Here is a 15,635-nt window from a genome sequence, read left to right on the forward strand (position 1 = left end):
TTAAAAAAAACCATTTTTATTAATAATATTTCATTAAACAGAAAAAAATAATAATGTTTACTTGTAAATTTATGTTCTCTTCAGCAATTTGTACAACTTTAGACTCAAGATTATTAACCTTATTAGGATCAATATTTTCTTTTTCAGCAAGTTTTGATTCATACAAATTTAATAAATTCTTTAGATATTCTGTTGAATCTTTCAGATTTTTTATCTGAAATATGACATTAAGTTAGATAATAAATAAAATTAAACTAAAATAATGAATGTACTTCTTGATTTTGTTCATCAATGATTTGAAAACATTGTTTGTGTTCTGTTGTTATTTTTTGAAGTTTTTCTTGTAGTTGAGAGGTAGCCAAATTAACATTATCATTTTTTAATACTCTTAATTCATCAATTTTCATTTTAGCAGTAGTTAAATGATCACTCTTTTCAGTCAATCTTGATCTCAACATTTCAATTTCTGATTCCAATTTCTATGATCATTTATCCATAATAATGTTTTGAATAATCACACATAAGGCCTTATTAAATATTATTTTACCTTGATAAGTTTATTTAGTTTATTAACTGTCATTTGTTGATCCGATTCATGCTTAAAAATAGCATCTTCCGATTTGAAAAGTCTATTTAAACGCTCTTGTAATCTAATAAATACATCATCTAATGTTGCAACTATTCGAGCAGGAGAACTATTCTTTTCAATGATTATTTTATTGGGTAACTCACATCGTTCCCTAAGGGTAAAAACAAAAACAATAAATTCTAAAACTTAATTCAAAATTAGTTATATAACATACGCAACAGATATATCTTCAGACATAGGTGAGCAACATTCTTCAGAAACCCAAAAAGTATCAAGATCTTTAATGCGCTTCGAAATAGTTTTTTCTACATCTTTCAGCTAAAAGAAGAAAAAAGAAAGCAATGATATAGTTATAAATATTATAAAAACAATTTGATAACTTACTTGCAATCTAATTTTGTTAATAACAATTTCAATATCAGCAAATTCAGGACAATCACTACAACTTTGTTCTTCCGACAGATTTTTCACACGGTTAAGCTTTAAAGAAAAATACCAATTTCAAAAATAAAGCTTTGTGGATATCTTAATATTCTAAATTATAAATCTAAAATATAAAAATTAAAATCATGCAAATTTTTTATCTTTATAAATTCAGATTATACCTTCAATTAACAATGGAATTGGGATATTTGAGACATAAATAAATTACAAAATTTTAACTTTGGAAACCATATAAGAAATGAGAAGATATAAGAAACATACTTCAGCCATTATTTCTTGTTCATGATTTTGTTCTTCTTCTAACATATTTGTCAATCGATTGATTAAGTTTTTTTGAGACTCTTCATTTTTTTTCAAAGATTCAATTCGGTCTTCCAAGTTTCCAACAATCTCTTTTAATGATTTAATTTCTAGTTTAGATGCAGTCAATAGTTCTTCAGTTTTTAGTCGTCTATTTTCCAACATTAAATATTTTTCTTCAGCCTCAGTGACAACTTTTTCAGTCTAAAAATAGTTATAATTTACAATAAATAATAGAAAAAAATAAATAATAAGAATACAATACATGTGTTCTAAGATCCTCAGTATTTAATGATTCCCTTTCTTTTTCTTTTAATTGGCATTTTAATAATTCTAACTTAGAATCGAATTCTTCTCTTTCAGCCTCACGTTCAGCAGTTTGGTCTTTTATAAATTGTTGAGACGACATAAGTCGTCTATCTGCTACAAGCAACTATACAATTTAAGAATATTAACAATTTTAATTTTACTAGTATTCAAAATTAAGAAAACTAACTTGTTGAGCAAGATCATCTTTTTCATTTTTGATGATGTCAATAATTTTGTTACATTCAGTAGAAAACTCATAAAATATATTTTGTAAACTAGGCCACTCATTAAAACTTTTTATGACTTCTTGCGCTATAAATGTAAATTATTTTAAAAATTGATTTTTATTGTAGCAAAAATTTTAATTTTTATACCTTTTTGTAGCAATATTAATAAATGTTCATTTTCAATATCATTGTATTGTATTTTAGGATTAGCAGAGGATATTTGTTTTTCTAGTTGGTCCTTCAATGAAGAATTTTCTTGCTGAAGTATAGATTTTTCCATAAATATTTTTTTATAATCAGACTTTTGCTTTTCAAGTTCCTATGTAAAATATTAATACATGTTAATGACTTACAACTTAAATTTTTCTTTATTTTTTAATTTGAAACATATATTTATAAATAAATATTTTGATATATAATAATATTAAACGTTATAATGTGTTAATAAATAATATATATATATATATATTTTTTTTGTTGATGGAAATAATATCTTTTAAAATTCAAAAGTAAAATCATCACAACATATTTTTTATTATTTTTACTGTACAAAAATTTTATAAGTGAAAAATAAGGTTATTTTAACTAAATACTCTTAAATTAATGGTAAATTAGTAGAAGGAAAATATCTATGAAAATTAACCACAAAATATTTAACTATATCTATCACTTGTACCCTTGCTTTCTAGATGGCGGATGTAATGCTGATTCAAAAAAAAATTCTTATTCAAATCACTTAGAAGCAACCATAGATATAAACTGTATTACAACTTACTTTTTTATAATAATCAAGTTTTTTATCAAAAAATGTTTTATGACAAATATCTTCTTCATTTGGACACAGTAATTTTTGTTCATTGTTAATTACTTCTAAATTAAATTAATATGTAATATTATATAAATATATTAGTTGATATATTATATTAAATAGTATTAAATACCAGATAATGCTGCAGCTTCTTCATTTAATTTTTCTAAACATGCATTCAATTTTAAATGGTTTATTTCTTCGTTAGTTCCATCGGTATTAGTAAAATCAGCTAATATTGAGTTTTCATCAATTAATGATACTATTTCTTCAATATTTGGAATAAAATGTACTCTTCTAGAATTTTTAACTCCATTTACAGAATTTTTAAATTCATCTATTGATGCAATAACATGCCTATCACCAGCATCAGAAATTCCATCACATCCCATTCCATTCACATGATCTACAATTGAATTATTTAGTTCTTCTTGCTTTGTAATTAGAAAGGAACATAAGTATTTAGATAACTGACGAAGGGACATAGCTACAGAACGTAAATCATCTCTGAAATAATTTTATTTATTAATGTTAAATATAGTATTTAATGCTTAAAAGAATTTAAAAAATATTCATAAAATATTACTAACCTCTCTTGCACAATATCTTCAAGATCTTTGATTTGCATATCAATACTATCCTGGGATAAAACCTACAAATATTGATGGAATATATATTTATGAATTGATAGTATATTTACTTTAATTTAATCTGAAATTAATTAATTTTTAAACATACATAGTCAGAAGTTTCAATGTCTGTATCAGGTCCATTTAGATTGTTTCTAATCAATTTGGGATCACATGAATCAATTGATGACAATCTATCATCATCAAAAGAAGAACTAATAATTGTCTAAAAAAAAAAAAAAAATTATAAATAAGTAATATAATTTTAAATTTTTTAAATTAAATTATTACCTTTTTAAGTTTGTAAATTTCATTTACTAAATATGCAACTATTTTCTTATGTTTTGCTTGAGTTTTTGTAATATCATCTCCAATACGTTTTGTTAATACATCTAAATCAGAATCATTTAGATCGTTTAGACGCCTCTCACACTGTTCTTTTAATTCAATAATTTCATGCTCATGAATGTTTTTAATTTTGTTCAATTCAGTTTCATTTAAAGATTTCAATTTGGAAATCTCTAATGAATTTTTCTCATATATTTGTTTAATTTCATCTCTATGATTATTTTGTAATATATCTAATTCAGCTTGGTGTTTTTCACATACACGTTGCAACTCTTTTTTATAAGCATCATGTACAGACTCCAACTCCATGATTTATTGTTTTCCTAAAACTAAAATGTATCCAAATGTAGAAAGTACTAATACTATGTAAATTCCTTGATGGATGGCATCAAAACAAAAATCACTACGGCAACATAATACTAATTTATTGATTTATTATTAATAGTTAAATATAAATTCTTAATTATGAAGTATAATATTAAAATTCATACTACCTAAATTAGTCATAGTGTACTGGAAGGTAAATCATATAAAAAAAAAAATAAAATAAAATGAGTAATCTGAGTAGTAATTAATGCTTTAAAATTCACAATTCATTACTATTTAAAAATGTAAAAAGAATAATTCAATTTTTCTTTAGAATAAAATAATGTTAATTAGTCAGCAAATAATTATAGAAGCACAACACTTTGATCTCTAAACTGACCAACTCAAATATATCGTCTGAAGTACCATTAAATTTTGCATTCCGAATATATTATTTCATTGTTATTTAAAATTACACAACACAACTTTACAACACGTTTTATCTCTTATCGTTGATATTTATAACTGTCAGCTATGGAAAAATAAAAATAAATATCAACATCAAGGAACATTGATATTGCCGCCATTTTTTCAAATTATTTTTTCATACATTTTTGAGTTACGATTCTACAAAGTGCAAAACCGTAAATACTAATAAACTCTTCTAAATATTATTCTTAATGGTCGTATCCTCAAATGTTAACCAACACCATCCAGTCAAACTAGACTCAAAGCTTAAAAGTTATTGATTTTTCATATTCAAACTCTTTCTGACCTTGTTGTATACCACGGTTTACAATACACAATTTATCATATCATATATAATATATTACCGTGCTGTACACTCCAATGCCATGGATTAGAAAATTTTAATTTTATAAAATAATCTGCCGTCGTTTAAATGTAAATGTCTTAAAAAAAATTTTCCATTTATGCTTCTGTGATTTAATTTAATTTTTCCAGCGAAGGCAGAAGAGTGTACAGTTTTATTTTATTGTATGTTTTTATTTTTATACAGTTAAACAAAAGTCGAATTAAATTGTACTGGGATCTCAAAAACATTTTTTTTTAAATAAATTGTATAAATAATTATTACCAAATAGATAGATATTTTCTACACTTATTATTGTACAAAGTCATATCACAAGAAACAAACATTTTGTATCCGTTTTGCTCACTGTATAGATTATGCAAATGACATATAAATTAAAAAAAAAAAAAATCATAAGAAACGCAATATGTATCTTTTTAAACTAATAAAACTAATACAATAAAAATGTAAAATGGTGGAGCCATAAATAATATGTTAACCATGATTAAATAACTATATATATATATCATGTTTTGTGAATCTATGATGATAGCTAATAAATGTTTTCAATGTTACGTATCTATTCTTACTGATTTACATTATGTATGAACATTGATACATATACAACGGTGTCAGGAAGTTCTTAGCACCCCCAGATTATTTTGAGGTAAAAATATTGTTTAAAGAGAATTATTTTGCATTGACATAGCACTTGTGCCACAAACGTACAATGTACATACATACGTATGTATAACGTTATACATGTATGTATGCAGTAAGAGTATTAGGTATTTGTGTTTATGTTACCTATGCATGTGATACTGTGATGATGGTCAAGTTTATTGCTGAAATACCATTTAGGATAGGTATTGGTTTTATTTATCGTCTACAGGTTTGATCGCTTATTGATAAAAAATAGTGATGTTTATTAATACTATTTAGTTATAATACATAAAATTGCTACATTTATAATTAAATGGTGAAACTAAAACATTTTTTGCCAAGTAAAGGTATTGGGTTGTAGGGGGTTTTGCTCTCCATAGATTATCTTGGGGTGGATAATTTTAGTACTGCTAAATTTTATATTGAATGTGCATCTACGTATATGAGCTGAGCTTAAATCCCAGTATAGTATATCTACTTTATAATTATACTCTTCTGTGATATACGCTACAGCATACAATTATAACCAATGTTATAAGTAATTGGAGACTAGAATATTAGTGAACATTGAAGTAAGTGCTAAGTAATATATGGAAATTATAAAACATTTTTACATTCATAAGCTATATATATATATATATATACCATAAAACATTTTAGGTAAATTAAACATATATTTGCCGAGAGTAAATTTCCCATATATACATAAATTTAGTTTGTACAGTCTGTGGTTTATATCTTACGAATATAGTATATTATACATATGTACTAGTGATGGGCATAACCGAATTATTCGGATTATTAGTTATACTTATAAAATACTACCGATTAATAATAAGCACGACCGAATAATTCAGACTATCGAATATTAGTTACAGTTTTAGAAATACTACCCACTAATAAACTAATTATTATTACTATTCGTTAGTCGACTAAATTATTCGTCAACTAATATTTATGTCATAAACCGACTAATAAACTTATTCAATACAACCGATTTAGTCGGTGGTTATTAGTTACTCATGCCCATCACTAATAAGTACTCAATATGAACATTTCTGAGTCTTCAATACAAATTAGAAGGTAAATTAATCGTAAGCTTTTAAATATAACTGTGTCCACGTAATTGAAGATGAATATTCATCTACTCTTTTCAAATTAATAGAATTAATGTTAATTTCATTTCAGTAACCAGTAGGTATGTTCAAAGATTTCAAAGATTTTTTTTGGAAGGTTTTGTTTGTTAGAATAATTTAAAACTTTGATTTCCTAAACCCTTTTATGCCTACCGCACACGTTTATTTATCATGATTCCAAATAACCTAAAACGAACCTATGAGTAGTACGATTCATCAAAGATGTCTACGATATAACGCATTAGGTAACTTAATTGTGGTATGAATACAAGAAAAATTTCGCACGCATCGATTTCGTTGAATAACAATTTATACAGAATAGTTATGCTTAGGAACATTGCCAATACACGGCGTTATGTCGGCAAAATAGAAAACGTTGACGAGCATTTATAACGAACCGCCGTAGGATCGTAACCTCAAAAAGTAGCGAGATCATATGTTGGTTGGTATAAGGTATAGAGTAGTAGTACTACTCTATGGTACAAGGTCGTGATCGAATACCACGATTCGTCGCAGTCTGTTCGCAAGTGTTACGAACGAATCGTCTAAGACCAAAAGCACGTGAGCGGATGACCTGATGTAAATAAAAGCACCGGTCCGGCGTTTTCCTCGTAGGATTTTCTTCTCCAAGACGACCTTTGCGACGTTGTCGTCATAACGATCACCTCGATTGGTCGCCACCGATCAAGGTCGTGTCCCTTAGCCCAATCGGACGTGGCGTAAGTTGATGCGACGCACGGACGGCCGGCAGTCGGGCCAACTGCGCGGGATCGCACACTGTCGGTCGGGTGGTGGTGCGAGGCGGCGGGTGACGAGACCAGAATCTATGCTACACATACTACTCACTGCCAGCGCTGTGCCGCACGAAAAAGATACGCACACGCGCAGCGACTGGTTATACACAACGGACATACGCATACACATAACGTATACAGATAAATACATACGTAAACTCGCGTACATATGTGCGCGAGCGTGCTTGTATTGTATGTACACACACACACACATATATATCTATATATACATATATAATATGTAATGTTTTTTATTTTTTCATTTTACTCTCCCGCGTTCGCTCCCTCTCGCCCATCGGTCTGTTTTTCACTCGATCGCGCGCGCGCGCTCTCTCTTTCTATCTGCCTCGCTCGCACGCGTACACGCACAGTCATTTTCTTCATACACTCTGCGATGTCTCGCCTCGTGTTGCGTTCACACGTTTCGCGTCGCAACGTAACGTTTGCCGATTTGCACGACGACGTCGTAGCCGCCGCCGAACGATTGTGAAAAACAATACCATGGAATGGTAGTGCGGAACACTACTGTAACGGACCACCACCACCACCACCACCACCACCAACATCACCAACGCGGCGATCATGGACAACAATGCTACACAGGTACGTTTTCCTAACGTTATTATCCACTGTACTTGGGGAAGGTTTGTGTCCTCGGTGACCGCTATAGCCGGCCGGTCAGCGGTGACACACGTGGCGCGTCGACTGCGGTTATGTTTGCGACAGCGATAGCTTGCTTTATGTCCTGCCGTACATAACACTTATGTTTCGGTTGACGAGTTCGCTGCCACATCCGTCTGTAACGGTGGTCGTGATGGTTGCCGTTTAATTTAGTCGCCTACATTTCCTAATACATATGGTCACCGGCGTGCTTAAAGGATTTCCTATAAAATAGTCGGAACTCCAATGTTCTTCCCGTAACTTGTTAACTAGTCGTTTTGCTTTCTTCGGTTTTTTTGAGGTTATGCGGTTCTTGTGAGATAGCTAGTGTGTTATTGTTGAGAAATGCTTTTGGATCAGTTACAAAAGAAATTTAAAAGCGTTCTTTTCTGTTAATGCCTTGTTGTGTGTTGTGGTGTGCATCTGAAATGCCGGCTTGTACATTCTATGAATTCATTACTTCAGCGGTTCTTTCATGGTATTAATTTAAAAGCGTTTATGACAATAGGTTCACATTCAACTGATTGCAATTGCCAGATGTCCATTCTATGAACCACTATAATGGTGATTTTTTTATCAGAATATATTAATTGTTGATTTTAAATGTTTTGTTTTCATTCATAGGTACAAAATAAAATTTTAAAATTAAATATCAACTTGCCACGACTCATATTGGCTATTGGCCATCATATGCATACCATTGCCTATTGTTAATGCTTTAACAGTCATTAAAGTTAAATTTAACTATAGGTATCCTAACTGTTTACACACTAGATTAATTATGTGATCTATGAATAAAACCTTTTGTATTCTATGTTGTAGTCTGTCTTCTGCAGACAAATTGCTACATACTAATTGTACTAATAGGATTGAATATCATCCCTAAATTAATAAAATGTCACTTGTTCTATTTTGTAAATATTTAAGGTTATGTTCAACATAACAAATCATTCCTAAAATTGCCATTATGACTGAGGTATGTATATTAAAGATAATTCACTAATGGTTTTAGTGTTATTAAGTTATATTTATTTTTAAAAGTTGATTAAAAGTCGATCAATAATTTTATTTTCCATAATATTTTGATTAGTTAATAAAATCAATTTAAACTTATAATTTTCCACATTTGAGTCAGCATTTAGTAATTATAATTTACTATAAGCGTTACAAAAGTGGTAAATTAAGCTTTATTACTTCTTAAGTATTGTTTTAATACCTATGAAAAATAGAAGATTTTCAGACAGTAGATCAACACTAATGTGTATGGCCAGAATAATGAAAATTACATTTATTATTTATTAATTATAAAAATACCTTACTTCTAATAGTTAACGGAACAAATTTAGTTTAGGGGCCAAGCTCATTATCAATTTTTTTCCCCCCTAAATGTGTGTTTTAAGGCATTGAATTTGATGGTGCAATCAAAATTTGCCGCTCTCGTTTAGTTTCAAAGTTATGGCCTTCCAAAGTTTTCGATTTTACGTTTATACACATGCGCGCAACACTACTATAATGACGGGCGGAGGACCATTTTTGTTATTTTTCAGTGACTACCTTGATTTCACTAATTTATATTTAGGCAGACGTGTTAACTTTTAGGGAACGTTTATAACATTGTTATAATTAATTTGTTTATAACATTGAGTGTTGCTTCGATCCGCAGCTCCGTTCGTTTTGCTCAATTCGCAAAACTCCCCTCGCTTGCTCCACAAGCTCGTGTTGCACCCACTCGGCTCTACCGAGCGCATTCAAATCGACAATATCCCCTGACTTCCTATGCAATACCACCTCAAGTAGGTCACAGGGTATATACTACATATTTACATAAGTTTCAAAAAAAAAAAAAAGGTATACCGAATACGTAAGTACAGAAAAATAACATAAATGGTCCTCCGCGCGTCATTATAGTAGTGTTGCGCGCATGTGTATAAATGTAAAATCGAAAACTTAGGAAGGCCATAACTTTGAAACTAAACGAGAGCGGCAAATTTTGATTGCACCATCGTTCTTAACTCGATGAAATACATGAGTTTTGTTAAAAAAAATTGAAAAAATCGCTCGGCCCCTAAACTAGATTTATGCCTAGTTAACATTTACTGTATAAATCTATTTGGTTCCAATGTATGATGTTTATTTTTCTTTACTGTAATTATTAATATTTTTATTTTTTATTTTAGTTTTAATACTTATTAACAAGAACTCATTTTATTTTATTTCGGATAATTAATTAATTAAATCTTGACTATTTTATTTATTTGAATAGAAATTTATTATTTTTATATTATATATTATTATTAATTCAAATGTATTATGCATTTTATACTGTCTTTAATCCCATTAAAATTTTCATGTAAGGTAAGGAGTTTCAATGATACTATTTCCTTATTTTAAAAAAATCTTTCATTATATTGGTTTTTTATCTACCATGTTGTATATCATTTTTTCTATGAATTAACAAAACCATAAAATATTACTTTCGTATATCTTGTTTACTTTCAAAATATATATGTATATAATATAGTTATTAGTCGTGTACTTTGTTGGGTGGTTATAGGAATTTTGCACAATTTTTATTGTTAATTATTGGCTTATTGCCTAAAAAAAAAAAATTGATTATTATTTTAATTGAAAAAGCTTTTAATGTTTGTAAAAATAGATACATAGTAATTTAGATTTAGTATAAATTATAATTAAAAAAAATGTACCTAGGAAATGATTTAAAAATTTAAATTAAAATATATATATACATATATACATATATATATATATATATGTATATATGTATATTTACTTAATTTAAATAAATTATGTTTTTCTACCCAAATAACATTCATGTTTTTTCAGTTACAATAATTTCTAGGATATTTTTTTACTATTGAATATTATAATATAATATATTAATGGAAAGTATAATGATGTACTAAAATGCTATGATAATTTAATTTATATTCAATTTAAGTTATTATTTTTTAAAATACACTTATTAAAAAACTTACTAAAGATATTTTTAAATTTTGCTATAATTTATATATATATATTGGTTGGATTAATTTTTTTACTATATAATACTAATATAATTATTTATATAATCACTAATAATAGTATAATAATTATGAGATTAATAACAAAACAAAAACAGAATATTGTATGACATTTATCTCAATTTAATTATACTTAGGTAATGTATTATATTTATTTGGATATTCCACATTTTATTGATCTAAATAAATTTAAAGTCCATGTTTGAGTCAGCTTATTGTTATTACAATTTTACTATTAAGCGTTATAAATATGGTATATTAATGATTTCCATATATTTATTATCGTTTTGATAATTAAATATTAGCATAATTTTCTGACAGTAGATACTTCATTCAATGTAATTATGAATATCAGAATAATGAAAATTACATTTTTTTATTGAGGTATTACGAGCTATTGAGGCTTAATTCAAATTTTCCTTTTCCTACAATCTATTTGGTATCTTCAACTAAATATTTATTTAATTATCCCTCATATTATATGTATTATTAATTCAAATTGATGTATTTTGTTTGTTTAGGAGTTTGAGTTCCTTGATTTCACAGATATCAATGACATGGAACGAGGCCGTTTACTGCATATGCTGTATTCTGCTCGGAATGAGTCATGGGTTTCTGGAGAAGATGGATTCAAACATCCTGATTTCCCATGGACATTTCGTGGCACCCAGGCTCAGGCACTTCCTCCACCTGGAATAATTAATGAAGTTGGCAACATAACACATATTTCTGATTGGAATACAGCAGCAGAAGAATATGGTATATTAATTCAAGTTATTATTATTAATTTTTTTTAATTGATTAAGATACAGTATTTAAAAATGCATAATATTAGACTGTGGTTATCCAACAGTTAATGGTGATGCTGAGCCTGAAAACCCTGTGATGATAAATGGTGGAAATTTTGTTCCTGGCCCCCCTCCACCTGTTTATCAAATGGTGCCTAATCCTCCAGTATATATGGGTAATGTACCTCCACCAGTACATGGATACGTTCCATCACAAATGTCGCCATATCAACCAATGTATCCTGGACCTGAACTACCAATGGATCCTAATCACAGGCGACCAAATATTTCTAGGAATCCTAAAGGAATACCTCCACCACAAAATGTAAAACGGAATAATGATATGACTTATCGCCATCCAGATAATATGGAAATAGCAAACTACCAAACACCACCAACATATATTGCTGTTCCTCCTCCACATTATTATTATTCACCTCAAAATAGTCCATTATATTTACCACCTCACCATGGACATCCAACATATCCAATGTATACTCATCCACATCCTTCTATTTACAATCCATATCCGCAGCCTGGTCCACCAATGTACCATTCACCACCAGCTGGTCAAGTCCCTCAACAACCTCTTTTAGTTGAATCTTGCAAACCTAATGTTAATCCAATTCCACCTGTACATAATGTTTATCCTCAAGTACCAGAAAATGTTATAAATGAGACAACAGTAGATCCAGAAATCATTTCTATACAACAGGATAAAGAATTAGAACATCAGATTCAATCAGAACATATAAAATTAGAAGTCATAGAAATTAAACCAGAAGAACCAAAAGATGAAAGAATATCTTCTATAAAAGAAGTGCCTATTGTTGTAGATGACAATGCGCCAGTTGTGTCTAGTGAAAAAATAAAGGAAACTAATTTAACTAAAACCAAAAAAAAGAAAGAACCTGTTACTAATGGTACTTCAGATGTGATTTTAGAAAATCAAAACTTTGAAAAAAAAGAAACTAATAAAGAAGAATCTACTAGTGTGTTAGAAATTAAAGAAGAAATTACTTCAAATCAAGAACAGGCTTCTTCAGTTTCTGCTATTCCTCCTGTTAAACCTGATGTTCAAGAAATTGAACCTGTTAAACCAGTTGCTAAGACATGGGCCGGACTATTTTCTGGATGTACTACAACAAACAATGATAAAGTTTTTACACTACATGGTAGTAGTCAACCAGCTACAAATACTAGTTCAGAACCTATTGTTATGCCATCTAGAAGTATTCCTGATAATCCAATCCGGTCTTCAATATTTGTGGCCAATAACCAAAAACAAACATTACTAGCTAAGCCCAGGCCATCTAATCCTAACTCCATATCCAGTGTTGATGATAATACATTGCATTTGCAAAGAGTGGGAGGTAAGTTTTTTCTATTATCTTAATATTGTGAACTTAAAGTTAATGATTTTAATAATTTTAGAATTTCTGTCCGTGTATAATCTGGATCATAAAACTGTTCATCTACAGCCACGAGGTCTTACTAATCGTAATACACGTTGTTATATAAATGCCACATTGCAAGCTTTGTTAACATGTCCTCCTTTTTTCAACCTTATGAGAAGTGTGCAATTTAAACTTAAAAATAGAAACCCTCGAGGAACACAAAAATCATCTACTCCAATTCTTGAGAGCATGTATGTTATTTTTATTTCATATTTATGGAAAATAAATTAATTTTTTTAATTTAAGGGTACAATTTATTGGAGAATTCCAACAATTGAGTGTTAAAAATGGTAGAACTCAACAGCAACGTCAAGCTACATCTGTGGCCCCACAAGAAATGCCTGATGTTGGACCCGCATTTGAGCCAAGCTATATTTATAAAATATTACCATCTTTTGAAGAAGGGTGCCAAGAAGATGCTGAAGAGTTTATGAGTTATCTTCTTAATGGTATTAATGATGAGATGATAGAAGTAAGTCTTGAATTTTTGTTATTGTTGAATTACTGAATTAATGAATATATTTTCAACAGCTGATTAAAATGGGCAAATCTAATATGGGCAATGATGATACACAAGCCGAAGCTGATGCTATTGACAACAATAATGAGTGGAAGGTGAGTTTTAACAATGAATAATTAATATAAATTCTCATTACTATTGATTGTTAACATATTTTAGGAAGTTAATGGTAAACATAAAATGGTAACTAGACGTACAGTAATGGAAAAAACTCCTTTATCTGAAATATTTCGTGGACAGTTAAGAACTCGTACAGTGAAAAATGGTGAAAATGAACCGACTGAAAATATTGAACCATTCTTCACACTTAAACTTGATATTGAAGTAATTGCATATTTTAATATATATATTTAAAAATTAAGTTTAATAGTTTTGTACTAATTTCTAGAAAGCAAAATCTGTACGAGAAGCTTTAGATATGCTTGTCACTAAAGATACTCTTGAAGGATTAACTTGCCCAAAGACAAACCGTGAATTAGATGCTTATCAACAAGTTACTATTGATGAACTACCTTATGTCCTATTATTACATCTTAAATGTTTTGAATACAAACAACAAAAATTGACCAAGATTGTGAAAAATGTTGAGTTTTCTGTTGATCTTAAAATTGAACCCAGTGAGTACTTTTTTATTAATTGTGATGTGAACACATTCCATTTTTCTATTTAATTCAAATCTGGTTTTATATTTAAAGATTTGTTTTTGAAATTTGGGTACATTAATTGACTCATAAGAGTAGCTTTTGAATAAATGTATGGTCTTAAGCTTAGTGTTATGTCATACAAGTATATTATATTTTAACGAACATTATATTGTTATTCAATCTATATAGAAAAGTAATAGGGTCCAACCACATTGTCATCTTTTTGTAGTATTTTATATTTGCTCAAAGAGTTGTAATAAAAATTCTTAGTGGTAAATAAAAATAAATTTTCTGACAGTTGATTTGTGTTGAATAAAAATATCATGTAGTCAGAATAATGAAATTTACAACTACATATATAATTAATATTTCTTTTTAATACATTTTTATAGTTCATGAAATATTAAAAATATGTTTCATGCATTAATTTATATAATATAGAATGCCATTATTTAAGTTAATGTATCTTGAAAACAAACAATTTGGTCATAATTGTAATTAAATAATAACTTTCATAAAGATAATAAATAAATTGTACATTTAATAGTTCTTTTGTATAATTTTATGTATAATTACAATTGCTAAATTTATATTAGCAAATAAAGCTAATTTTTAAGTAATTGTTTTTAAATTATTCAAATTTAAATTATATATTCATTAGGTACTAGTTAATTGTATTTTAAAATTAATCATTAACCCATTTTAAAATAAAAATTATATTTATTTTTATAGAGCTCATATCAAAAACTTCTAAGAATAACATGAAGACTAGGCAGTACAAACTTTTTGCAGGTAATCATTCTTTATTTTTATGATTTTCTGTATTGGGTGTTATAGTAAATGAGCTAAGGTTATAGACACAAGCTTTTTATTTGTGTTTGATAAACTATGTTATATTTTAAGTAAATAATTATCAAAGTGGTGGTAAAGAGTTTTTTTAAATGGGTGTATTATTTTCAGTTTGTGTGTATGAAAATTGTTTACTAGTAAATTATTCTAAAGAAATAATTGATACATTGGTGATTATAAGCTTTACTTCTAACAATTTGATTCCCATTTAGTAAATTTCACCCCATTTTATTTAAGCCGGCTCATAAAACTGCCTGTTGTTTTATGGGTGTGCTAAGAATGGGTATATTATTTTCAGTTGGTGTGTATGGA

General features: G+C 28.5%; 2 protein-coding genes across 4 annotated transcripts; one reads left to right on the forward strand and one right to left on the reverse strand.

Annotated features, from left to right (window-relative positions):
- Window positions 1-61: 61 nt before the first annotated feature.
- LOC112690637 (COP1-interactive protein 1-like) lies at window positions 62-4,442 on the reverse strand (the record flags this gene model as incomplete). The annotated part of the gene is given in 15 exon segments (XM_025564682.1): window positions 62-214; window positions 273-479; window positions 548-740; window positions 804-907; window positions 974-1,069; window positions 1,295-1,537; window positions 1,599-1,766; window positions 1,830-1,954; window positions 2,017-2,188; window positions 2,645-2,739; window positions 2,811-3,184; window positions 3,268-3,329; window positions 3,416-3,532; window positions 3,598-3,983; window positions 4,149-4,442. Coding segments are annotated over 14 exon segments (2,475 nt in total), but the record flags the coding sequence as incomplete, so codon positions are not given.
- A 3,034-nt stretch (window positions 4,443-7,476) lies between these two features.
- Window positions 7,477-15,343, forward strand: LOC112690638 (ubiquitin carboxyl-terminal hydrolase 10-like). 3 transcript variants are annotated; one of them, XM_025564683.1, is made up of 9 exons: window positions 7,477-7,967; window positions 11,587-11,824; window positions 11,901-13,226; window positions 13,288-13,501; window positions 13,557-13,782; window positions 13,842-13,925; window positions 13,990-14,154; window positions 14,219-14,447; window positions 15,207-15,342. In XM_025564683.1, the coding sequence occupies exons 1-9, from the start codon at window positions 7,947-7,949 to the stop codon at window positions 15,287-15,289; spliced, it is 2,586 nt and encodes an 861-aa protein (XP_025420468.1). In that variant the 5' UTR covers window positions 7,477-7,946; the 3' UTR covers window positions 15,290-15,342. The 3 variants fall into 3 exon arrangements, with proteins under 3 accessions (XP_025420468.1, XP_025420469.1, XP_025420470.1); XM_025564684.1 differs by having other exon boundaries at window positions 7,479-7,967; window positions 11,919-13,226; window positions 15,207-15,341; XM_025564685.1 differs by lacking the exon at window positions 7,477-7,967 and adding an exon at window positions 8,383-8,588 and having other exon boundaries at window positions 15,207-15,343.
- Window positions 15,344-15,635: the final 292 nt, after the last annotated feature.

The sequence above is a fragment of the Sipha flava genome, unplaced genomic scaffold (assembly GCF_003268045.1).
Source record: "Sipha flava isolate LNK unplaced genomic scaffold, YSA_version1 51369_pilon_pilon, whole genome shotgun sequence".
NCBI classification, from domain to species: Eukaryota; Metazoa; Arthropoda; class Insecta; order Hemiptera; family Aphididae; genus Sipha; species Sipha flava.

Bases quoted from the DNA above. Each gene is read 5' to 3' on its own strand.
- LOC112690638 (XM_025564683.1), top strand. From the start codon at position 7,947: ATGGACAACAATGCTACACAG. The intron at 7,968-11,586 runs GTACGTTTTCCT...TTGTTTGTTTAG, and splicing joins TGGACAACAATGCTACACAG to GAGTTTGAGTTCCTTGATTT. The intron at 13,926-13,989 runs GTGAGTTTTAAC...AACATATTTTAG, and splicing joins ACAACAATAATGAGTGGAAG to GAAGTTAATGGTAAACATAA.